We start from the raw sequence: 26703 nt of genomic DNA, 5'->3' as shown, positions 1-26703 counted from the left end.
GCCTTCAAAGTCATTAATTCTACTTAATTAGTACTTACCATGCAAGCAAATGGGATAATGCATATATAGCATCAATATAATTAAAGAAAACAATCCGAATTGAACATATTTTCTTGTCATTCCATGGAAAGATGTATGGAATTAAATTTCTTAACAAATACCACAGTTCTCTCTAGATTACATAGGATTAAATAGGTGCATACAGCTTGCCTGTATAAATTACACAAAACATGATATCACATTTTCATCCACAAGCAACATCAACAAACAAGAGCATCCAAAAGCACAAAACCATGATCATTTTTCTCAAAAACTACCTGTTGATGCTTGCCCTAATTCTAATGGCCATGCACCAATCGCCGGTGGAGTCGTTAGTCCTGGCCGACGGCCCCGTCATCATAACCAACAAAATCCCCGGACCCCTGACGATCCACTGTGTGTCTTCCGCCGGCAGTGACCTCGGCATACAGACCAGGCAGTTTGACGGGAAGTTCTCATGGAACGTTAAATTAGTCGCCGGTAAAGGGTCCGATGTTTACAGGTGCGATCTGGCCTCTGGAGGTTTGCGCGGTAGTTTTAGTCTTTTTGATGGCAGGAGAGACTTTGCTCCAGATAGGTGCGGCCTTAAGGATTTTTTGTGCCTTTGGGAAGTGAGACCGGATGGAATATATTTGTACCATTCGATTGGCGATAGGCATTATTTTGACTTGCAGTATTCTTGGCCGCGATAATTGTTGTAAACTGTGAATTAAAGTTATGCAAAAGCATTATTTGGTATCATTATCAGATAAATAAATCACAAATTTGGAGGGTATAATTGTCTCTGCATTAATCCTTTTTTTTTTTTTTTGACGAGTTTTCGGTGGTTCCAAAATCTAATGCAGACTCGCCATGCCGATCATCATATACGAGATTGGACCTCTTTCTCACAGATTTGATGAAACAGCCCAGCCCAAGAAAGGAAGGTTATATAGTACGGGATGCATTCCATTTGTATGAATCGCGAACGTACCACGCACGACCGAATCTCAGTGCACTCATTTTTAGTGTATTGAGACGGAATTGGTAGCGTTACGAATCTCTATTGCCATTCGTTCTAGTTATTGTTGTTGTTATTGGTAGGGTACGTTCTAATTTCGGTGTGTCGCATACCATTTCAAGATTATCGATGTAAATTAAGTAATGTATGCTACTCGAATCGTATGTAATTTATCACACACAGACAAAAATTAAACTTCTAAGGCAATACAAAATAACAAATTATTAGAGTCAATTACTTTTTCGACCTTAGTTTGAAACTTTAATGATATTCAAACATGATGTTCAAGCTTCGTTTTTGTTTTATGTAAAAACCGTTCTTAAACGAGGCTTTAACGAGCAAACATGAGTTCAAACTTGAGCAGGTTAGCTTGTTTGGCAACCCTAGTCGCTCCATGCGCATTTAGAAGCTCTCGGAGCTTGCACTAATGTCCCTTTGGCCTAACTTTTTTCTGACTTTTGACACGGTCTTAATTTACAGTTGATTTCTCATATATTAGATTCCGATTAAATGTTTATATTACATCTTCGTCTCAATGAAAGGAATAAAAAAAGTATAAAAATATAGACCAAAGACGAAAAAATTCAGTACAAGACGACAATAAAGACCGAAAAAGACGGTTTTAACCCGACGGGAAAGAATGATCATTTGGCACGATCGGATTAGATGTTATACGAAATTCTTGCAGTGTGACTAATAATGGTTTTCTTTTCCAAAAATGGGAAATTAAGGATGGACCGAAGATGGCTGGACAGGGGTGGCCACCCAACCCAAATTCGAAAAATCAATTCTTTTTTTTTATTTGCAATTTTTTTTTTAGATGTCTCAAAAAGACTACAAAGATTTAACGGATCATGGGCACACTTGCAAACACCACCTGAGAACCAAACCCAAAGGAAGATAAGAAGCCAACCAAAACACCACAATGAAAAATAAAACCGAAATATCCGTTGAAACAACCCGAACAACCTAAAACCAAAAGAGATGAACCGAAACTCAAGAGAGAGCAAACCGAAAGTACAAAGCCGAAACAAAAAATCAATTCTTGTTTCACCGTCAAAACAGATAAAATCATATCTTATCTTCCTAATGTAGAAAGAAGCCAACGTATCCCTTCAAATCATTAATGCACTTACCATTATCCAAGCAAATGGTACTCCGTAAAATTTAGGACAGAACATGATTACTAAAAGTGAGAAACTTATTCACGGAGGCTTTGTGAACAGGTTGTTCATGGAGCGGCGCAATTACAGCTGTCCATTCGCGACTCAATGGTTGAGATTGTTTTTAATTTTGACCGGTCACATTTGGTTTTCAATCCGGACCATCCAAAAACACTTAAGACGTGTGCAAGTTCTTTTTTAATCGGAAAAAGTGACAATTTATTAGGAATAGAAAAAAGAATTCCAACCAAAAGTTGAAAAATGCAGCCGAAGGGACAAAACCCACAACAATACTTGAAGGCCTAAAGTGCCCAGATACAAACAAAAACATCTCATACAACCAAAAGGTCTAAAAAAACCCAAATCTAACAATAAAGACCAGCCTATAGAAAACCCAAAACTTAGCCCTGCACAATTGGGCTCTGTAAATCTTTATTTACGGAAAGCTCCGTAAAGAAGTTTTTCTGTTACTAAAATCACAATGAAACTTTTTTATTTTTTTATTTTTAGCATAGATGGAAAGATGTAATATAGTCGAAATCTTTTGTGATTACCATATCCCTCTCTTGATTACTACATATAGATCAGCAGGCTTGTCTATATAAAACTAAAACTAGATAAGAATGTCAAGAATTAACCCAATAGAAAAGGAGGGGAAAAAAAAATATGAGTCACCCCAAAAGCTACCTATTGATGCTTGCCCTGACCATAATGGCGATGCTTCTGTCGCCGGTGGAGTCATTAACCCTAGCTTCTGGCTCCGTCATCGTTGTCAACGTTCCCCCCACCTATCTAACTATCCATTGTTGGTCCAACGCAGGCAACGACCTCGGCACACAAACCGTCCCTGATCGGTTCACATGGAATGCAAGTATAGTCGCGGGTAGAAAAAATGAAGTCTACACTTGCGATCTGGGCGAGGGAGGATTGCATGGGCGTTTTAGTCTTTTCGACGAAGCAAGAGACTGGAATAAGGATAGGTGTGGTTTCCCGAATTTTAGGTGCTACTGGGAGGTGAGAACAGATGGGATATATCAGTTTTTCTTGAAAAGCCAGAGTTTTGAGTTGCAGTATCGTTGGTGATAACTGTTTTATACTTCGGCATTGAAAATTCGGCATTTTTTTTTTCCAGTGAAAGCGGTGCAAGAAATATATTAATAACAACTATATTACGAGCCATTGTGCCATGGTTTTGTCTATTTGTTTGGGAGCATTGTTATTTGGTTTCATAAGTAAATGAATACACAAGTTATTCAAGGGTATAACTGTCCCAATAAATCAGTTGTTCTTTTCGTCTTGATCGACGACTTGTTGGAATTCACACGCATAGGGACGTGACTCTGATAACATATTCAACAAGGAGTCGCAATTCCAAACTAAGTAGGAATATATGAGGAAAAAGATAAAAAAAAATAAGTAAAGAATATGATCTCTTCCCCCGCTATGGAAATTCTAGATTCGTAGCTCGCAGTCCATACCAAAAAGGAAATGTTTTACTGAATTAATATTCCAATTAATCGGATTCCTATTCTCTTACTAAAAATTATGGGCCTCCGAACTGAGCTTACTGATAATGGGATCTAGAAGCACGATTTAACATGACTGGGAATAATGATCTTCTGGGGTTAGACTGGTTAGTAATTAGTAATATTTTTGGATCCGGCTCCTCTCCGGTTGGACCGGAGGAGACAGTCCTAATCATAACTGTCCATCGGTAGATTCAATAGTTCGGATCTTCTCGTAAACTCTTACCGGTAAGAATTAATTAACTCTTATTGGTCAAAAATTTTTTTTTTTGCTCGGCAAACGAAGATTTTTATTAAACTCGAAGGGGTACATTGAGAAAAGGAGAGAACACAAGGTGCCTCTCAAAGAAACACAACGAAAAAACAAGCAAACACCATAACATCCAACCAAGGGTTGGAGATAACACCTCAATCAGAAAGTTAAAATTTCAATTTCCAAATCCCATCCAAATACCCCTTAAAGTCCTCCACTGAGTAAATCTTAATGTCACGTTTGGTCCTCATCCACATGACTACCCTTGTTTTAACAAGATCGGCCACATCCCAAACCAGCGTAGAAGCATTGTTGAAGATATAATCATTCCGCACTAGCAATAACGACCAAAGTGTTGCATAGAAACAAGATTCCCAAATTTCTTTTTCAAAGTTTCGAAACCGATTCCCAAACCACCAATTAGCCAAAGCCTCTACCGATGAAGGGCATACCCATCTTTAAAATACATTTTAAAATACATCTTTTCCTACATCGAAACCATTGATTGCAGCAAATGAACGGTCATTATTAAGACTGTCTCCTCCAATTTAAAACATAGACGGGAGATGATCCGAATCCTTAGATTTGACACAAATTCCTTGAAATGAAGGTTTTATGGATTTTTTTCCTAAACGTGGGAGTGGTGGTCCCCTCTGATATAGGCAAGGATGAACCGATTATTTTTTGGCTTCCTAATAGGAAGTTGTTGGGAAAAATTACAATGCAATCGGCAAATCCATAGAACAATTTTATTATGTACAAATAGAAAGATACAAATTATATGTACGAACCGTATATATACTGTAAATGAAATGATGATACAAAATCGATACAGAAATGCAAACCAAAATTTGTGTCATACACTCCTTAAAACAGAATCAAGCCTACCGAAGAGTGTTGAGGTTGAACCGACGTCTTTCTCCCAAGACTTATCCGGTCACTACCCATAGAACATCACCATGAGTAGTCTTGGCGAACTGACCTTATGTCTGCCTCGTTCTCACACAAAGAACGAAACTCGGAACTTTGGCGTATGAAATATGAAATTGGTTCATAACATAGATATGAAATTGCCAACAAGGCCGGCCTAAGGGTTTTTATTGCCCAATGCCTAATAAAAAAAAGTGTGCCATTAAAGAATTAATACTTCACAATTTTTACAGCAATAATCACAATAAGATAAAGTTAAACTAATACAAAGTTTTACTAATCATAACACACGAACACAAACCCAAGTAGTAAAAATATTTTATTCTATTCGGCTAACTCATTACCTCCAATTGGACATTTTTTTCTATTAGGCTTAAAAAAAGTTCTACTCAAACCCAAGTATAGTAGTTAAAAAAATAAAAAAAATGTGCCCCTAAAATTTGAAATTTTTGGAATGCCAAGGCCCAGACCTCTTGGGCCTTGTGCCTAGGCCGGCCCTAATTGCCAACTTATATAGCATTGAGGGTGACCCTTGAGCTGAACTCCAGAAATCAATTCTTGAAACCTTCAGAATGAATAGGGTAATTAAATCCACGTAAATGCCGGAAAGAATTCTATACCATAAATCTCACATCATGGGGTATTAATCAATCATAACCGCTGGACTTTAGAGTTGCCTCGTCCAGATTCGATGAATCAAAATGGGTTTGTTCGGTTGCCTTGAAAGACCCTCAGAATTTCCCAAATTCGTTCACAATTTTTTTTAACAAAAGCAATACCAATCCTTCAAATCCTTAGTTCTACTTACCATGCGAGTTAAAGGGATAATTCATTGCATAAATAAAATAAAGCAACCCAAACGGGAAAAAAAAAAAAAATCTTTTGCATACATGGAAAGATGTAAAGTGACTCTATTTTTGCAATTTCCATCTTCATTTCTCCCTAACTAATTATGTGAGTATATAGTCCTTGCCCATGTAAACAAAGGGAAAACATCAGCATAGTGATAATCTTTTCTTTTATCACCAAGAAGCAAGAGTTCCGCCAAAAAAAAAAAAAAACATGAGTCATCCCGAACGCTACGTACTAATACTTGCCCTAGTTCTAATGGCCATGCATGAGTCCCCGGTGGAGTCGACAATCACAGCTCAAGGCACCATCTCCATCATCAGCAGCATCCCCGATGCTTTTCTTACCATCCATTGTCGATCGTCCAGCGGCAAAGACCTTGGCACAAAATCCATACCCTTTAACGGCAAGTTCACATGGAATGTAAGCGTAGGCGGTCAAAATGAAGTTTATGACTGCGGTTTGGTAGTCGAAGGTCTCCACGGGCATTTTAGTCTTTTTGACGCAGGAAGAGATTGGTCTAGAGATAGGTGTGGTATTGAGAACTTTGCGTGTCTTTGGAGGGTGAGAAGAAAGGGGATTTATTTGTTCGTGATCAAAAGCCAGGATTTTGTATTGCAGTATTCTTGGTAGTGAGAATTCTTGAATACCATGCGTAGGGAAAGATTGCGTTCGGAACTCTCACCGGGTGAAGTGGGCTTTGACCCTCACCGGGTGAATTTTGAAGTGCCCATTTACTGTCCGACCAACTGGACTAAGAGGCAACTTTTGTTTCGCGAGTCGAAGAATAAGTAATCAAACGTGAATGGCATAAGTTTTCTCCGCATCAATCAGTTTTGTTTATTGTGGCGAGGTGTAGTTTAATTTTTGGATATTGCACTTATACCCTAATATATTGTTGATGTTTTTCATTTAGCCCCTCTTACAATATTGCAGTATTTCCCATTATTTTCAATTCTTTAAATCAGTCGGCCCGTCACTCCCTACATATATATGTAACCGAGTATATTCGATTTTTTGACCAACCGAATATTTGAACTTGAAGAGAAACCAAGCTTGTCAAGTTGGTTGTCTCATTTCTCTCCTCAGTGGTGACCTGAGTTCGAGTTTCATGGGGAACAGGTTTAGGGTTTAGGGCTTTGGATAGCCTTTGAACTCCTGTTGTCTAACAAACTAACACCCTGTTAACCCCCGCTTATGTATACTGTATGACAAAAAAAAATTTGAACTTCAAACCAAACCGTTCCACGAGTACCGACTGAAAATAAAATCAAACTTCTTGTAAATTTTAATTTTTTATTTTTTGAGAGAGAATGGTTGGTCTAAAGTTTTTTCTTCTTCAATTGTAACTGGGAGTGGGAGAGCTTTTGATATCCATAAAAAAAAATTGTTTTCCATACTAATCTTTTCAATTTATTTTATTAATCGATACTCAAATATAGGACTTTTACAGATTGACAGGGATTTTACTTCCTAATTTGTGGCTGATTGAGAGTCCAAATATTCACAAGATATTAAATGGGATATATATCAAATTGGGAGTTTTTGACTTAGCTTTTAGTTTTTTCCTACTTGATATTTTTAGATCGATCTGTAGTTTCTCTCTTTTGTACTTTCCTTAAGAATCGGAAGAGATAGAAGGAGTAGGAGGCCAAACAAGTCGAACACAATATTGTTTAGGATTAGCTTTTATACGTGTTTAAGCTTCTTGAGTTTGAGAATTTTTGAAAACTAATTGTTCAAATTTGGCTCACATTTGAAATTAATGGTTATGATAAATATGAGCGTGGCTCGTAAAATATATAAGTCAATCTCGAACTTTCAAGCTCGAGCTTAAGCTTGTGAAATTTGAGCTATCAAGCCTGAACTTAAGCTCGTGACATTCAAAAATCACAAAAGTAGGGGGGAAGAAAAGCTATAGACTAGCAAGCCTGAACTTAAGCTCGGTGGGAAGATGTATTGAAAGATCTCGCATGTTTAAAATATTTATTGATTTACTCCTATCTTGGCAATATTTACGGAATGGCTCCTTATTCACAAAACTTATCAAGCCAAACATTCATATACCCGGGCTTGGCTTGAATATTTAAGAAAACAATAAAAAGTGATTGAGCTTGTATTATACTTTATTTGAACGAGTTTGAAGGACCCCAAAGTCAAGCCAACCTTGAACCGAGCTCAAGCTATTTGGTTCGTTTAGTAGTCCTACCTACAAAATGGAGAAAAGGAGAAAATCTTTAGGCTCTTCTTTGCAATTTTTTATTTTTTTTAGAAAAGTATGAAGGTTTTTTTTTTGGCCAGTCGATAGAATGTTAAGGGTTAGATGTTAGTTGTTACAATGGAAATCGAACACCTCCTCAATAAGAACTCGAACTCAAAATCTCTCCTTTAAAAGGAAGATCAGTAATTAATGAAACAACCATAGTAAATGTGGTGTTCAGGAAAGTTGAAGTTCAATACATAATAATGAAACCTCCTTTATCTTTGCTGTCAATTAACCTATGAGGAATCTCATGTTTTTGGGCCTACTCTTGCGTTATATATGTCATCTTTAAGTAGAAAATGTTATTAAATTAACCTCTATGTATATAAAATCTAAACAAATTAGGTAATTATTTTATCCACCCCCAATTAAGAATCTAAGCTTTAAGTGGTAAATTATTTAATATTATAGCTTGATGTGTCATGGTTTAGGAGATGATGACAATAATAATTGCCATCATAGTACATGAAATCCACTAAGCCAAAGAATATAGGCATGAATTTGCATTTGTTTATTACCAAAAAAAAAAATCAAGTTGATCGAACATCAATAAGAGCCTGATCAACTCATATAAGAAAAATGGTCAGTCAGATATCATGTACGGTACATTTCTCTTGTAACAATTACTCCCTCCATCCCGAACCAAGTGTCCATTTTTACTATTTGGGAGGTTTCAAAATATTGTCTATATCATTTTATCCATAATATATTTTTTTACATAGAATATAGATCTCGTTTGATAGATCTCAATTAGTTCTATTATACAAAATCTTAAATTACATTATGAGTTAAAAAATATAAGAAATTTTGTAAATGTCATGATTGTCGATAAACAACACTTATTTTGGGACGGATGGAGTCTGTTCCATTTCGGCAGATATATACTAATGTCTTATCAATTTGATTTTCTACATGGGTTATTAAGTCAATAGAGGCCTAGTAAATGAATGACCTACTCATACTATCAAGTGGGGTCGTATGAGCAAGGATGGAGCCAGAGGAGGGCTAGTAGGGACAGTCACCCCCTTACAACTCAAAAAAAACCCTACTTTTACATTGAAAAAAAAAATTTGATTGTGTATATTCGCCCACCAACACAAAATTCCGGCTCCGTTTGTGGTGATGAGTCTTATTTTACATGACGAGCGTCACATGGGAGGACGAAAATCAATACATTTTAACTCTTTTTTTGGCAATACATTAAATTCGAAGGAGATATTGATATTTTTTTCCTCATATAGAAAACTAAAAGTCCAAGTGAATTAAATATGAGTGAGCCCAAGTCTCTTCGCTTGTCTATATAAAGAACAAAACATCAGTACAATATTGTTCAAACCAATATCAACAAAGTAAGAGTATAGCACAAGAAAACAAAAAAAAAAAAACATGAGTTGCCTACGAGGCTATGGCATTTTTCTTGCCCTAGCACTGATCATGGCCACGCACCAGCTGCTGCTGGTCGAGTCGCTCGTCACGATTACAGGCCAAGTGCGCGTTTCCAACGAATTCCCCACTCCTTTGCTCCTTCATTGCTCTTCAGACACCGTTGACCTCGGCAACGAAACCGTCAGAGGCGGTGCTCATTTCGAATGGACCGTGCGGGTTGTCGTCGGTAAAAGTAACATTTACAGTTGCGACCTGGTTTCGGGAAACAAGAGAGGTCGCTTCGTTTTGTTCGACCCCAAGAAAGAAATTAGAGACGAAGTGTGTGGTACTAGGAACTTCGACTGCGACTGGCAACTGAGAAATGGCGGCTTGTTTCTTTTCTATACGAAAAGAAGGGAGTATGTTTTGCAATATCCCTTCTAGCCCTGATTGTGTGTTGGCCATGGATGAATACTACTCCTACTAATGTAGTATCATGTATTGTTTCGTGATCGATTAGATGCATATTTTGCTCTCAATAAAGAAGAAATTTTCTAATATGTGTATTCTTTGATTTTGTGGATTCATAAATGTTACTCCTTTTAAAAAAAATTGTCTAGGAATTTGGTGCTCAGATAAGTTGGGCTTGGGTGCTCCCATGCATGAATTTGGTTACACAATGTCACTCCTTCCAGACGCTCGATCTAAAAGTAGGTTTGCGGGTGCAATGTTGAATGACATAAAAGACTTAATTAAAACTCTTCCTAACACCAATTGGTTTCAGGAGAGACGGTGGAAAAGCGGTCCGACAAGTGGTATCAAAGCTAGGAAGTCATGGGTTCGAGTCTCAAGAGCATCATTGTAAGGGAGGGATTGTTGGGTCTGAATGCCTCCATGAATTTGGTTACACAATGTCACTCCCTACGACCACTCTAAAAATAGAATTGCGGGTGCGATACGTCAAATGGCATAAAAGACTTAACTGAAACTCTTTCTAACATCAATTAGTTTTAGAAGAGACGGTGAAAAAATGGTCCGACAAGAAGATAGGAGTCCGATTTTGTTCACCCTCACCAAACGAGGGTGAAGTGGTGAACGTTACCCTCACTTCTATTGGTTGTAGGTCCTATCGAATTTAACCACAGTTAACATTAAATAACCACAAATTATGGAAGTGACAACGATTTCGTATCATGCTATTGGGAAAACTATCCCCTGCGTTTCAAGAGGTAAATACACGTGGGAATGATTCGGGATCGATCTGTTTCTGAACAGATTTCCCTTGCATGCCCCTGTTCACGAGGATAATTAATCAACTGAGATTGGGACTTCTTTGAACACCAGATTTATTGAGCGTTAATTGTAGGATGTCAAGTGAATATTTCCTCAGGGTCGGAGGCAGCCCAATATTCTGAACTCTCTTATTCAAGGTGACATATGCGTGCAATAGCAATCACAAGTTAGCGTCTAACCGGCCGTACGCCAGTCGAAAGGCGCTCCGAAGCCTTATGCCTTGTTTTCTTTCATTTTCAAAAAGAATTTTTCAAAAAAAATTTCAAAACACAAACCAAACAAAACATAAGTCACTCAAAATTGAGAAGGAAGAGAAAGTATAGAGCAAGGCTCAGAGTTAGCTTGTATCCACGTACCTCGTTCTTTTCGATCTATTGTGTAGCTTATCTCTTCTAGCTAGGTTTAAGTTTCGAGTATGCTCGTATCAGATACTACCGTACATTTCTCTTTGTAACAATCACGTTACATTCTAATGGATATATACTAATTTATTTATATACTATATATAGTATAGCAGGAGGACATTTCGTGAGGAGGGTTGTGGATGCGACACGTGGCATTGGACTTACCTTTTCGGTTTTTTTGAACGTTGTTTTAGGAATTCTCTTTTAGTTACGTCATTTGGTCAAAATAGAAAAAATATAATTGGCACATTTAGTACAATTAGTGAAATCAATTTAGTATTGTTTAAAGATTATACATGGGTATTTACTAGTACATTTCAATGTCAACTTATTAGGGAACTCAATCTCATATATACAATATTTTATTTTGCAATTAACGTCCCTTTAATTTGGGCTATTTTAAAGTTAATTTAGTAAGAATAACTTTCCTTCTCCTTCTAAAAAACTCACCTAAACTTCAAGGTTTTTATATTTAGTTCTTTTTTTTTTGTTTTTTTTATTACCAAAGTTCCAGTTGGACACATTACGCGAATATTTTTTAAACCATTTCAATTGGGAGTTAGATGCATTTTCGTTAATAATCATATTGGCAATTTATCTTTAAGTAATTTTTTTTTATACAATATAATTGTAGAATTCAAATCAATAAAATAGCTTGTTTATTTTCTTTGGGAAAAAATTGTGAAACCATTTTTTGTTTACTCCGTGCATAGCACGGTTTCAATGCATGGTAGTATTAATGTACTTATCGATTTGATTTTCTCCGTGAGTTGCTAAACCGATAGAGGCCTAGCTAGTAAATGAATGACTCCTATACGATCAAGAGGGGTCGTGATGAGTCTTATTTTACATGACGAGCGTCACATATGGGAGGATCGATCATCTCGTGCGAAGATTTGCGATGTACTTTAAGTCAACAGAAAATCAATACATTTATCTTTTTTTTTTGGTAATACATTTAATTCGAAGGAGATATTGATATCATTTCTTCATATAGACAACTAAAAGTCTCTTTGCTTGATCTATATAAAGAACAAAACATCAGTACAGTATTGTTCATACCAATATCAAAAAACATGAGTTACCTACGAGGCTATGGCATTTTCCTTGCCCTGGCACTGATCACGGCCATGCACCAGCTGCCGCCGGTCGAGTCGTTCGTCTTGGTTGCAGGCAAAGTGCGCGTTTCCAACCAATTCCCCTCTCCTATGGTCATTCATTGCTCTTCTGACGATCACACCGTTGACCTCGGCGCCCAAACCGTCGGAGGCGGTTCTTCTTTCGAATGGAACGTTAGCGTTGTCATCGGTAGGAGTAACATTTACAGTTGCGGCGTGTATTCGAGAAACAAGGCCGGTGACTTTGTTCTGTTCGACCCCAAGAAAGACGTTAGCAGCGAAGTCTGTGGTTTGAAGAACTTCGTTTGCGATTGGCAACTGAGAAATGGCGGCTGGTTTCTTTATTATGCGAAAAGAAGGGAGTATGTTTTGCAGTATCCCTTCTAGCCGTAATTGTGTGTGTGTTGGGCGCTGTGAATGAATACTAATGTGGTATCACCTACTGGTTCGTGAATTATTGATGCAAATTTTGGTCTCAATAATACAAGAAATTTTCTTAATACGTGTATTCTTGATTTTGTTGTGGATTCATAAATTTTACTCCATTTAGAATAATAGTTTGGGAATTTGGTTCTCAGAGAGTCTAGGCAGCTGAAATGATTATACTCCATCAAACTAATTCAAGTGATTAATTTTATTTAATGACAAAAGAGAGAATGCCAAGGACAGGCACCAATACTTATTTGCATGCCCTTGTCACCATAAATCCATAACATCCCAGGATGACGTTTTGTGGGGGAGATGGTTATTTAAAGAAAAAGTTCTGTAAATACCCTTGGCTTTAACGGTCAATGTGGATGGAATTAGCTCCGGGGACTATTTAAACCTACATGGTAAACGTTGGGATACAATATACGCGATTTATATATTGGGGACCTGTTTGATGCGTACAAGTTTGTTACGTGTAGTTCGTTAATGCTTTGTGATACACGCAGACATGTCTGATATCTCTCTTTATCTTCATCTACCCTCGCGTTCTCTCTCTCTCTCTCTCTCTCTCTCTCTCTCTCTCTCTCGCGCACGCACGCACGCACTCATCTACTTCAATTTAATCTATTCTTGGTTTCCTGTGCTACTATTGCGTTCTGCCCTGGCCTCTGGGGTTCAATTATATCTTTTGAGAAAAAAGTAACACCAGTTAGTTCACTTGTAGGGACATGCGTCAGCTTCCAAAGTGGGTTAAACCGAGAGGCCCATATCGTGCACTTACGTTCCAAGAGAAGGAGTATTACCGTAAGAGGGCTGAAGAGAGCAGGGATGTAATGTATACACATGGAATGGAATTCTATTTGATGTATACTACTCCTCTACTTGAAGTTTATTCTCTCAGTGTCTAATTGCTATCTGATAGTGTAATATATCTACAGGGGTTTGATGTTCCGGATATACCTGATGATATTGATCCTTGTGAAATAGATGTTAAGCCATTTAAGTTGGACCAGCACCCCCCTGGAAGTGAGCTATGGAAGGAGCTCGCAGATTATTCAAAGTTAGCTCTTGACAAGTACAACAAGTGTAACAGCGTATGGGCTATTAATTTCCAGTTCACAAAATTCTTCCATCCTCGTCTCTTTTATTGCGTGTCCTCTTTCTTGGTATTTGGTTTAACTTCTTTCTTAAATTATACTGTAGGCAGCAAAGTACCAGTTTGCGAAGTTAATCAAGGCAAACTACGGAGGTGGTTATCCTTTCGAGTATTTTATTACATTTCAGGCCTATGATATGGCTTGTTTTCGCTGTAAGACTTTCCAAGCTAGTGTGACTATAGGGTTTAAGGAAACAACGGCGGATTGCTGGCCTGAACCGTATCCAACTTCTCGAAGGTACTTTCTGTCTTTGCTATTCTTCTGTTTTGTTGTTATTGGATCACTGATGGGTTTATACACTGTATCATCTGCGAACTGTAATACCTCTCTCTCTCTCTCTCTCTCTCTCTCTCTCTCTCTCATATGGGGGGTTGCTTGAATATTGCTATCCCTATTGGAACGGGCAGGACGTACATCTGTTGTACGAGTCATGCTGCTAATTCTGAATTCCCTACATGGGATGGGCTACTAAATTAACATACTATAAGAGTATGACCTAATTTCCATTGTTTTTATGCGGCACGGGCAAGTGGTTGGTATCTTAATTTTGGGCTTATCTCGTTCCTGATACTTAGGATCATTAATGAGCTCAATGTTTCACAGATTATAAAAAATTACTTTTACTATTACTCAGAATCGAACGGACATTGTTTTGTTCAGGTCCAGACATAATATCGACGCTGGTGCAGTGGAATGCTCATCTGCTGATCAACACCGAATGAACCTTCTTTAGAAGCATTTGTCAGCACTACCTTTCTTACTCACCACAGTTGAACTTTCGGTTGTCTTGTTTTTCTTGAGCGTTATGTTCCCAGGCAGTCTTTTATTTGTTTGGCTGCCAAAGACTTAAAAACCCAGTAGAGGCTGTTTGGCTTATGGGTTTGATTTCCCTGTAAAGACTTGTAAATAATGAAAAAGAAACTGATTTCATCTATAAGCTGTGTGCTTTGTAGTTAAAATGTTAAGAGTATCGTAACTATCTTTTTTTTCAGCTGCTTTTCAAAAAAAAAAATTTCTTTTTTTTTCAGCTGTCAATTACTAAACGGATGTGGGAAGCTATACCTGTGCCGCGTGCAATGGCATACTTGTTAGCCCTTGCCATTTTACGGTTGAGTAGAGTATCGTGTTTGGTTGTTTTCTCCCCTAGATGCCCCCATATTTTCTTGTTTGTCGGCCTGGGACCCTTGTATCATGTGTTTATTTATGTGTCTTTTATACATCTCTCTTATTCATTGAAAAGAAAAGTATCACGGGCTTGGAAAAGGTAAAATATGACATGTCCCTTAAAATATCCAAGTTTTGTTTATTTCATTCTTAAACTACCAATTACACACATTTGGCCTTTAAACTATTAATTGCATACTTACTAAGGTCAGTTTCCACTGTCCATCCGTGTTTTGGATGGAAAATCTGTAGGTTGGATGGAAAAGTGTTAGACTTGGCCTCTTCTTTTCTTTTTTTTTCACGGATAGACTTAACCTTACCCAGCATTATTGGCGCCCAACAGAGGGGTACTTTAGACTTTTACGTCTACCATTCACTTTCACTACTCTTCCAATTTCTGTCTATCTCGGCATAAAATAATTCTTTCAAGGAAGAGTTGAACTTTTTCCTCTTCCCTAGAAGAATTTTTTCAAAATTATCGTCCAAAACATTTTTGGACAGTGAGATTGAGTGTGGTGGGGGAGGTGTGAAAAGGAACGGTGGTAGGCGTAGACTTTCCTATGCACAGGACTTGTTATAAATAAATAAAAAAATTCGTGTTCGTTAGTTTTGCGTCAAACTTTTGTGAATTATTGATTCGTCTCGATAAGAAGAATCAGTTACATGTATATATGCTGCACGGCCCACACAACCCGAATTAGGGACAAATATTAAACACATTCTCCGTCCTTTTTCCGAGTAGAAACTGTGACATCATCATAAATCGTCCTGGCTCGCTGAAAATTCTTAGTCCCACACGGCCACACCCTTCTCTAGTCAAGAAAATTTAGCCGACCACTCAAGTTTGTTCCACCCGTCGCAACCGTAAATTTCCCAAATGCGAAGGACTGTATTGAATTTCCACTTGGAAGAGCGATTCACAGACACGGATACACGGACACGACAGAGACAAGTCGCCAACAACATTTTTAAAAAATGCGAGGCAGGACACGCCGGTGACTCCTCAGACGTATATAACCATAAAATCTTGATACTATGTTGTTAAATTTTACAACGAGATTATGAATAATACAACATAATGCCAATTGAAATAGGAAAGAAATACGCGTAAACGACTAGCGATTAACCCGACGAGATAAGTGTCCGATGAGTCACGTTCTTAGAAGTGTTCGTGCTTTAGGCTAAGCTAATAAGACTCCTTTATTATTACCTAGTTACCATTTCCGCAATCACTTGGACCAGGGATACTGCACCACATAGTCACCCTTTTTGGCGGAGAACAAAAATACGCCGTCCTCTGCCACCTTCCAAGAGCAATCGAAATTCTTAATGCCGCACCTTTCTGTATTCCAATCCGTTCTACTATCGAACAAATCAAAGCGGCCGTGCAGGTTTCCAGAACTCATGTCGCAGCTGTAGACTTCAGTTTTCCCGATGACTATGCTTACGTTCCACTCCAAAACATCAAAGGGCGGGAGGGTTCGTGGGCCGAAATCCTTGTGGTCCGATTGGCAATGGATGTTCAAGGGTCCGGGGACTTGGTTGAAGATGAACACCGAGCCTATAGCTAGGGTGACCGACTCTGCCGCCGGTGACTGGTGCATTGCCATGAGTGTTAGGGCTAGCAGAAGCACATGGATTGTGTGGTAACTCATGTTTTCTTCGGGTGCTCGCGTATGTTGTTTTTGTTGTTGCTGGTGCTGATACCGGTACCAGTATCGACGGTGTGATTGGTCTTTAGTTCATTTAAATAGATAAAGTCAAAAGAGTGTGAAATCTGTGTAATCAAGTATGGATTATGGTAATCTTTTGAAGATTCAGGCAATTTTTGGGGGTTGGATTTTATTATCAAAGAAAAGGAAATAGAAATAAATAGTAGAATCTTGATTGTTTGTTATAGGGTAATTAGACTGGTTCCCCCGAGGTTTATAAACTAAGAGTTACCTCCCCTGAAGTTTCCGAAATGTCAGGTAGCTCCCCTGTTAGACCGTTCGGATTAATCCGAAATCCGATATGAATCAAATTTATCTATTCCTGAGTATAAAAGCACTGGGAATTGGTATACGAGCAATGATTTTCCCAAACAATAGCTAAAAGGGTAAGGAAAGCCTTTGACATCCAAATTTTCAATTTTGGATGTTTTTGAATTTCATTTCCTTATTCCCGGTGCAATCAACCAAACAACGTCTAACTAGTGCCAGGGCAAGCATTGGCACATAGCTTGTATAATAGAAGCTCATGTTTTCTGGGGTTTGATAAAAGGGTTTTTTTTTTTTTTTTTTTGCATCTGCATAAGTCAGCATTATTAATTGTAGTTAGTAAAGTTTGAACACCTGTTAAATGCATGGGGTCCAAAGTTCAGGAGTTATTTTGAATTTTTTTCTATTATTTGGATAAAAATAAAAATAAAAAATTACTTGAACTCGAGGCACAAGTCGCAACAAAACGGAACAAGGGTAAATCCACAACTATCAGAAAAGTCCATTACCAATGATCTATCATTGATGTTAAAAGGAAACGTTTAAAGGATTTTGAAGCAACTCAATGGACCTTAAAGCTACAACTAGGGAATTCTGCAGGAAAAAGCTTCAGGGTTTTCCTGTCATGTTTCAAAAAATGAGCAAAAGAAACAAATAACATCTCACTCATATCAGAGATTCAGGCAAATAATACTTCTCTCAAAAAAGCAAATGTACATGATGATTTTATTGCAGAATATATCGATACAAGTAATAATCAGGTCCTAAAAGATCATATTAGCAAAGAAACTGAGAGATTATTGTTACGTACAAGTCAAGAGGCATCATCTTTCTCCGTAGGATCATATACCGGTGAAGAAATGAATTTCTTTGCTCTCTGTTCAGTATCAATCAGCATCAGCACAACTTCCCGCATCGATGGCCGATCAAAAGGGTTCAAGTTTGTGCACAATAGAGCGATTTTTAATACAGTAATCATGTGATTGACTGTACTTTCATCTTTCAGATTTAATCTACTGTCAAGTATCCCAGATGATAGTTGATGCTCGCGGATATATTTCTTCACCCACGTGACGAGATCACATCCCAGATCTATCGGCTGTACCGGAGTTCTTCCAGTTATCAACTCCAAGAGAACTACTCCATAGCTATAAATATCAGATTTTTCAGTCACCTTCATTGTGTATGCATATTCTGGCATCAAGAAAATGTGAATTGTCAGTCAAGATGGAATCAAGCTCAATCATCTCAACCAACAAGGTGTAAAACTATCTGCCGCGAAGAAATAATGAGGTAGCTCAAGAAATTTAAAAATTGTTATAGGAGTCGTACAAAAAACATGGATCTATTTTTCTGGGTGCTATTACATAGATAAGGACATAATTCATGATACTCTAGTTTTCTAAACATAAAGCCCAATAAATTATTACAAGAAGGGCACAATAAATTATTTCCACCAATCTGAACACAACATGGTAATGTGCACATAAATTAAATTGGGTCTCCAGGCCTGCCCTCTCTGATGCTATTTGGCTTTGATTAGTGAGCATGGTTCCACAGCAAAACAGGTATAGGAAGCCACTGTTTCAGTGGTATTCTAAGAGGAGCCACTTTGTGCATATTGCCAAAGGTTAGGTCTGTCTCCAATCCTCTCCCACCCATACCCTCAATGATTGGGAACAACATGAATTCTGTTGTTGTTGTTATTGTTGTTGTAAGCTGAACACAACAGATAGAAGTGGAAAGTTTCCAAAACTGGAAATGTAATTACGGTGCCTAGCTTCAAAATTCACAACTCGAAATGAACTGACATGAATTCAGCAAAGCCAAACTCTCTCTTCGCAACCGTATCCCAAAGAAAATACCAAGGCTACATTTGGGTCACAGATTTGTGCAAGGGATTTGCTGAGGGAAAGGAAAATGGTGGACAGAACTTATCTTTTTTCTATGCTATTATTTTCCTATGTTTTCCTCCACCTTTTTCCTTTCCCTCAATAAGTTCCAGATACGGTACAATGGGTAAAATGGAAAGACAATGAAACAAGGATTCATATAAGCGACTGTGTATATGAGCAGTAAGAGGTTCATCTTAAACTAAACGTTCCTTACTTGTGATATGTCTTAACCAGACAAACAAGGTATAGATTGAAACACATTCAACAAACAAGCAAAAACTACAATATGAAATGATGAAAAGAAAAGGCAGGAGCTTACCAGGGGCAATGTAGCCGTATGACCCTGCCACGGCAGACATTGACTTGGAGTAAGGCATGTCAATGACCTTTGCCAATCCAAAATCACCAACATGGGCTTCAAAATTCTCATCAAGCAGAATATTGTTAGACTTTATATCCCGGTGAACAATCCTTGGTCGGCAGTCGTGATGCAAGTAAGCAAGACCCTCGGCAGCACCAAGAGCAACCCTAAAACGTGTCGGCCATTCCAACTCACAACAAGTTGCTCCTTCACCGTGAAGCAATTCGCCCAAACTACCCTTTTCCATGTACTCATAAATAAGCAAATTCGAACCCTGGTGATAGCAAAAACCGTAAAGCTTCACAATGTTGCGGTGCCTAATCTTTCCAAGAGTTAGAATCTCAGCTTGAAAACTGTTCTCAACGTTTTCATTGTTGTTTCCTTCTCTATTAGAAGCTAGCTTCTTAACGGCAATTGTTTCCCCAGACTCCATAACCGCCTTGTAAACGGTTCCAACAGCTCCTCTCCCAACAACATAACTGTCATGAAAGTTGTTTGTGGCTTCAACTAGGTCTTGGAAAGTAAAACCCTCCTTTGGAGGAAAATAAATATCCGAAATGAGAGAGGATGTCTCTTTTTCTTGGCGGGAAGCAACCACCTCTACCGGACGCCTCATGATATACAAGAGAATTGCAATGAGAATTAGAGAAATCCCACCTATAGCAGCAGCAACTAGTGTGATTATTTTACCCCTTGGAGCACTTAAACCACCTTTCACAGAAGGCTGCATTGAATTCAAAGTCGGGTTGCCGTTGCAATCGCCTAAAGGCCCACCACAAAGCCCTTTGTTTCCGATAAAGCTGCTCTTGGCCATGTTCTGAAACAACCCGATAGAAGGCAACGGTCCAGAAAGGTCATTATATGAGAAATTACACCCCAACAAACTTGACAGGTTACCAAACGTACTTGGTATTTCTCCACTCAGATCATTGTTATTCAGAAGGAGGATTTCTAGCAAAATAAGGTTTCCAAGCTGAGGTGGAATCTTTCCAGAGAGATTGTTGTGACTAAGATTCAGCGCAATTTGCAAGCCAGTGAGAGCCCCCAACTCTGCTGGTATTCCACCAGAAAACAAGTTGCTGCCCATTTGTAACTCAGTCAAATGAGAGAGATTTCCCAATGCTGCAGGAATATTTCCAGATAACTTGTTTTCAGAAAGCATGAGAAGCTCCAGTTGCAAAAGGGTTCCGAGCTCATTTGGTATGGAACCTGTGAAGCTGTTTTGGCTAAGATCAAGCCGTTGAAGCATCAAGCAGTTAAGAATCTCAGGTGGTATTTTCCCGGTGAGCAAATTAGAGGAAATATTGAAAGTAACCAATTGGGACAAATTTCCTATCTCCTTCGGCAACTCAGATGTGAAGAAATTGTTTGAGAGATCAAGCCTTTGCAGCCTTTTGCAGCTTGCAATTTCTGGAGGGATCGGACCACTAAACTTGTTCAGGCCCAACTCAAGAGCAGAAAGATTCACCAAGTTGCACAACTCAGAGGGAAAGCTCCCAGTCAGGTTGTTCCCATCGAGACGAAGTTGCACCAAAGAATTGCACTTTATGAGATGATCTGGGATATTTCCATGCAGGCTATTAGATTCAAGATTCAGATATATCAAATTGGAATTCCAGCAAATATGAGGAGGTATTCTTCCATCTAGGTAGTTGTTTGAGAAATCAACCACCCAAAGTTTGCTGTAAAGTCCAAGGTCTCTAGGAATGGTACCACTGAGGGAGTTTTGAAATAACTGCAACTGAAGCATTTGAGTTAGGTTTTGAAATCCTAAAGGAATAGGACCGGTGAGGTTATTAATTGATAGATCAAGCTTTGTTAAGTTTTCCAACCTGCTAAGCTCATTTGGTATAATACCCGTTAGCTGGTTCTCAAAAAGGTAGAGTAAACTCAAACCCTGTATCTGACTCAACTCGGACGGAATCTCTCCCGACAAGTAGTTCTCTGAGAAATCGATTTCTTTTGCTAAAGAGACATTACCAATCTGCGTAGGTATTGTTCCATTTAGCCCATTCCTGTACAAGTATAAATTCATCAAGGACTTGATATTACCAAATTCACCAGGAATTTCGCCCACAAGGTTGTTGTCATACAAAGCAAGAGTCTGAAGATTCGTACAGTTCCCGATTTCCTTCGGTATGAAACCGATCAATTCATTACTCCAAAGAACCAAATCCGTCAAGCTCTTAAGCATCCCAATCTCTTTTGGTATATTGCCTCCTAGGTTGTTTTGGGCCAGACCAAGATACACCAAGTTCTCACATCCACCAACGGTCGAGGGAATGCTCCCAGAAATCACATTTTGCCCCGCTCGAAATGTCGTCATGTTTTTTAGATTCCCAAGGGAAACAGGCAATGGACCGCTGATGTTGTTAGAGTATGCCAGAAACCGCACCAAAGAAGAAAGTTTTCCAACCTCCTCTGGAATGGGACCCGATATCTTGTTATTGCACAAGTTCAAGTATGTTAAAGAAGGTAAATTACCCAACTCAGAAGGAATTTGCCCATCAAACAGATTGTTATTCAAATAAAGAATTTCCAATCTCAAGCAATTTCCAATCTCCTTAGGAATGTTTCCAGTGAACCCGTTGTTAGAAACATCAAGCCCAGCAAGATTAACCAAATTGCAAATACTGGGGCTCAGGGTCCCAGAAAGGTTCAGTGAAGACAAACTAATATTCACCACGACTGGATTTTTAGGGTCAAATGAGCAATTCACACCCTTCCAACCACATGGGGTTTGGTCACTCGAATTCCAGTTTCCTAGAAAGTTAAGTTTATCGTAAACACCTTTCTTGAACTCCAAAAGGTAAAGCCCCTCAGAATTCAACCCTTCTGAAGCACAAACAAGCAGAGCAGTGACGACGAAAAAGCTGGCGAAACCTACAATCAAACCTCTCCTCGAGTCTTCCATTATTCTATCCTTCATGGTATCTCGTTTACAGCACAATCTGAGAAATTAAACAACCCAGTTTAGCCTCAGGACACAAAGCCAAAAAATTTAACATTCGTACTTCTCGAAGTAGGTTTAAAGGCATTGTTATAAGTTTAAGACAACCTCTTAAACATATTCTTAGGTTTATAAGTTTTGTCTATCCTTGCAATTTTAAGTATACGTTTTCTCCTAACTTCTGTACTTCTCTGTTATACTCCTACGACTGTATTCATAAATTTTCCCAGTTATTTTCCAACAAGTACCAAGTGAACCAAGAATCTCAATTATGCATTTGAGGCTATTTTCAATAGAAAATGACAGTGTACTAAAACAAGGAATTAATTGGCGATTAATTGTTGGCGGAGCCTATCCGATTAAGTCCGACTAACGATTAATCGGCGATTACTAATTAATATATGCACTGATTAATCGCTCAAAGGTGGCCGACTGCCCGACTAGTGCCTAGTGACTTTTAGAACATTGAAAAATGATAAACTGACGACCATTTAAAGCAATTCACATATTCAAGATTCAGAAACACGAGAAAGAAAACTGGCATTCAGAAAATGGACAACTATATTCAATCTTCAACAACATAGAAGGAATCCAAAATACACATAGAGCTAAGTGATGAATCAACAACTTCAAATAATACAACAAAACAGATTTTTTTTTTCAGAAACTTACCCAAACAAAAAAAAAATCTTTTTCAGAAATGATAAGTAAAAAGAGTGAAAGAAATCAATCAAGTAAAAGAAACATAACAAACAAGAAATCCAAAGAAAACCCATCAATGATCAAAGCTTTGTTAACATACCTCAGAGTCCATCACTTACGGAATGAGAGACATGACCCCAACTGCTGATTCAATTCCCCAAGTGATTCCTCCAGAAAACCCATTAAAGATTAAATAGGAATAGGAGTACAAAACAACACCAAGGTCTCAACTTTTCAAAGGATGGTGGGATCTTCAAATCGACAATGGAATATTATTATTAAATATTTTCTTCACATATAATACTCCGTAGGAACTTTAAAAGGGACAACCCTTTTGAACTCAAGAAAAGGAAGGAATCAAAAACAAATGGAATGAATCAGAAGGGCTTCGTGGGGGGATTTTACTCGGGGGAAAGGAAGAGAACAAAACCCAAGTCGTGATTTTGTTTTTAATTGTGTATTTTTGGTTGGAATGATGGTAAAGGGTCTTTAGGTGAATGAATCGGAGGTATGGATGAGAGCTCTTCACTGAAGCTCAAATGGCCGACAAAGCATGCCTTCACACCTCTCTCTCTCTCTCTCTCTCTCTCTCTGTAATGTTACACACACACACTCTCTCTCTCTCACGGAAAAGAAAGCTGCGAACTTTTTAGGCAAGAAAAGTTATCTTTTCTGGAGAATATTTTGGTGGGATTTCTTGGATTGGGACAGTTTCTAGGAGTGAAACTGTGAAAGTAAAGCAGATTGATCTTAAAAACGGTGTCGTGTCAAACTTTGTGACGAAAAGCTTCTATCAGACCTGATGTATCCTTCCCGGTTCTGAACGTCGACTACAATGAACAACGAAAATCCAAAAAAAAAAAAATAGTTTAATGAGGAAGGCATTAATGATTAATGAATTACTAGTAACCACTTTAAATTAAGTGATAAACTTGTTAGATTTGTGTTTGTCATAATGTTTTTTTATAGTTTGTTATGCAATTAGAAAAAATATACCTTAATTTTATCCATAGTATTGAATATATGGACCAAATTTATTCTCATTACACCAAAATTTTCCCACATATGGTTGTTTGTTATTTTCATTATGATACTATGTACGTGTGTAATACTAAATTTTTTAGATTTTGTTCTTCAAGTTTTCGACCGCATGCTATAAGCTAGAAGGGCCGGAGCTAAATTTTTAACATCATCTGGTAAACATTTTCTTCTCTAATTTGGTCATTGGGAGTTCATATATGGCTTCGTTCTTTGTATAGGTACGCATGTAGTTAGTGAGATTTGAATACCCCGTCATTGACAAATGCACGAGAATATATAATACTTACCACTTAACTATCATTCCACGTGCATCGATCGTCCCTGTTTCTTAACCTGTGAAAGCACTAAACTTAATGTCTAAATCAACTATTCACCATGTGGGTATAGTCTAGGAACATATGATACGACTCTTGAAAGATGAATTGGTGGGGCAACCAAACAAATTATTTCAAAAAGGAAACTCTAGTGATAAAAGAATGGGGTTTTGAGGTGGTGGGAGTACATCTCATGCCATGACTAGACTTCCATTTTGTATGGTTGACAGATACCTCATACTAAAAATCAAAAGCCAATATGAGAAGGTTCTTGTTTGGGTTAGGCTCATCCCCACCAAAGCCTCTCAGACATGTGCCTTCTCTTCATTAACACCAAACCATCTCACTATGTATCAACTTATGCATGAAAACAAAACAAGATAATAAGACACTAAAGATTGATTAGAACACTGATACGTGCACAGATACACATACAGATGTGTTAGAAACTCTTAGACTCGCGTGGACCTCTCATTATTTTTGGAAAACTCATGTGCATTGCACAAGTCCTGGACACAAAGTTTACACACAAAAGGCTTTCCGAACTAATTACCATTGAACAAACACTTCAAAACTTAATTGGTTCGTAGGTGCATTAATCAAACGTTGATTCCAAATGTAGTTTAAAGAGAGAAAAATCAACCCATTGGCGCCATTGGAAGTGTGCTAGCTTACTTATAATTTCTCGTGATCCAAACTCGGATTAATTATAATTTCTCAATCTGCATCAATTTTCATCACTCCAAATCACAGTATGTTCATATTTATGCAATATTTTCTTAAGGTGTTCTACATATTAACAAATAAATTACATAGAATGTTGACAAATGGGTATATGAACTAGATTTATATATGTTGGGTGTCTGACTCCGATACAACATGCTAAAATTTACACTTCACAATGTCTTTGAATTTGTTATGTAAATTAATACTCAACATATATAGAGGTGCAGAATGAATTGATGAATATTGATCTAGGTGGTCTAGCCACACTCAAAATGAATCTCTTCCATACACTTTCATTTTTTCATTAAACTCTATAAAATTCTCCTGGTTCCTTAGGGTCCTTTTGGTTACCTTTATTGAAGAAAAAATAACTAAAAATAAGGTGGTTTAACTTACTCTTGATATTTATTTACTTTTGTGTTTTAGTCGTCAATTAAAACAAAAGTAAATACAAAAATGAGGTGCTAAATGACTCTATTTATTTTGTTTTCTTACTTATTCTCTATCGTCAGGAAACCACACATCTATAGGCCTCGTTCACTTGTCAAGAAATTGCATTGTATGAGAAATTTATTTCTGAGAAATTTTAGTGAAGTAAGGTAATGAAAAAGAGAATGGATTTCTCTTTATGCGTTTATCTAATGAAGGAAAGTTACGGAAAAAAAGTTGAAAATTAGTTGTTTAATTATCTAGAAAATTACAATAAAATAAATTTCTGCGAGATCTTGTGTTTATTTGTACTATAAAATTTGAGAATAAACTAACAACTAGTAGTAATAGGGATATAAGGCCTACCATTTCCTTCCAGATAGTAGTCTGGAAACTATCATTTTTGTACTCTCTTTTTCTTTGTCATACAACATATACTTCAGCGGGTTAGCGAGATGTTAGTATGTTAGTCAACAGGAGGTTCAAAGGCTATCTATAGTTCTAAATCCTAAACTTGCTTTCCGTGTGACTCGAACTCAGGTCACCAACTCAGGTCACCACTCCAAACCTGCTTCCCATGTGACTCGAACTCAGGTCACCACTGAGGAGAAAAATCAGACAACCAACTTGACAAGCTTGATTTCTCATCATTTCTGTATTTTATTCTCCCTTTTTTAAGGTTAAAAAGTTGACTAAATCGGCAAGAGAGCTTGGGAACCGGCCAATGTTGACCACATAGTCAACGAAGGCAGAGGTATCTGAAACAGTGACGCAGATTTTGTCAAATCTATGCCTAATCCTGAATTATTAATCCGAAAATCCGTCATTATCGCGTAATATATTAGTAGTAATCTAAGTTTATACAGATGGATCGATTAAAAATTAAGGGATTTTTAGACAGCCAAAATCTAGGAAGACTATCCATTTGGCTTCTACCACGTGTCTATTCAACCTTAAATTAGTTAACTGAAAATGTGAGTTATCCATGTGGGAGTTTTTCTCCTTTTCACCCCATCTTTTAGTTTTATGAACTTTTTAATATTTTGAGTTGTTTTTCTTTGGGGCCCTCAGGTTGAGCCCATTTGCGGGCCGGGTCATCTCGAGCACGCAAAAGATGCCGGAATCGTTCACTTTTTACACCATGTCAAGAACATTAGTCGATCAAAAAATTATGTCGATAGGATATCGGTAGATATAATTTTGGCATCATTTTCGAAGCACCCGAAGGCAGGCACAACACGCCGCTTAAAAGGAACGCCCTAGCATGTTTCGTTATCATATTTGAATTCATGTCATAGAGATCTGACGGGTTTTTTTACATGCTGGCTGTCAGCTACCTAACGCACAGCCATC

At 37.9% G+C, this 26703-nt stretch overlaps 4 protein-coding genes and 1 non-coding gene across 5 annotated transcripts; 3 read left to right on the top strand and 2 right to left on the bottom strand.

The window, feature by feature from the left end:
• Nucleotides 1–341: 341 nt before the first annotated feature.
• LOC131317028 (uncharacterized) lies at nt 342–731 on the top strand. Its single transcript, XM_058346609.1, has one exon. The coding sequence runs from the start codon at nt 342–344 to the stop codon at nt 729–731; it is 390 nt and encodes a 129-aa protein (XP_058202592.1).
• Nucleotides 732–13356: 12625 nt separating this feature from the next.
• On the top strand, nt 13357–14592 carry LOC131318017 (uncharacterized). The gene is made up of 4 exons (XM_058347792.1): nt 13357–13460; nt 13572–13726; nt 13836–14026; nt 14450–14592. The coding sequence occupies exons 1-4, from the start codon at nt 13361–13363 to the stop codon at nt 14520–14522; spliced, it is 519 nt and encodes a 172-aa protein (XP_058203775.1). The 5' UTR covers nt 13357–13360; the 3' UTR covers nt 14523–14592.
• Nucleotides 14593–16182: 1590 nt separating this feature from the next.
• LOC131317027 (S-protein homolog 2-like) lies at nt 16183–16563 on the bottom strand. The gene has a single exon (XM_058346608.1). The coding sequence runs from the start codon at nt 16561–16563 to the stop codon at nt 16183–16185; it is 381 nt and encodes a 126-aa protein (XP_058202591.1).
• Nucleotides 16564–17610: 1047 nt separating this feature from the next.
• On the bottom strand, nt 17611–23477 carry LOC131318015 (probable leucine-rich repeat receptor-like protein kinase At5g63930). The gene is made up of 3 exons (XM_058347791.1): nt 22941–23477; nt 19147–22139; nt 17611–18126 (listed from the first exon to the last, which is right to left on the bottom strand). Exons 2-3 carry the CDS (start codon nt 22115–22117, stop codon nt 17747–17749), a joined length of 3351 nt encoding a protein of 1116 aa, XP_058203774.1. The 5' UTR covers nt 22118–22139; nt 22941–23477; the 3' UTR covers nt 17611–17746.
• Nucleotides 18392–18499, top strand: LOC131318274 (small nucleolar RNA snoR100). The gene has a single exon (XR_009197601.1). It is a non-coding gene; the product is annotated as a small nucleolar RNA snoR100 (small nucleolar RNA).
• Nucleotides 23478–26703: the final 3226 nt, after the last annotated feature.

The sequence above is a fragment of the Rhododendron vialii genome, chromosome 2a (assembly GCF_030253575.1).
Source record: "Rhododendron vialii isolate Sample 1 chromosome 2a, ASM3025357v1".
NCBI classification, from domain to species: Eukaryota; Viridiplantae; Streptophyta; class Magnoliopsida; order Ericales; family Ericaceae; genus Rhododendron; species Rhododendron vialii.
The sequence above is the reverse complement of the archived record's forward strand: the minus strand, read 5'-3'. Positions and strand labels throughout refer to the sequence as shown.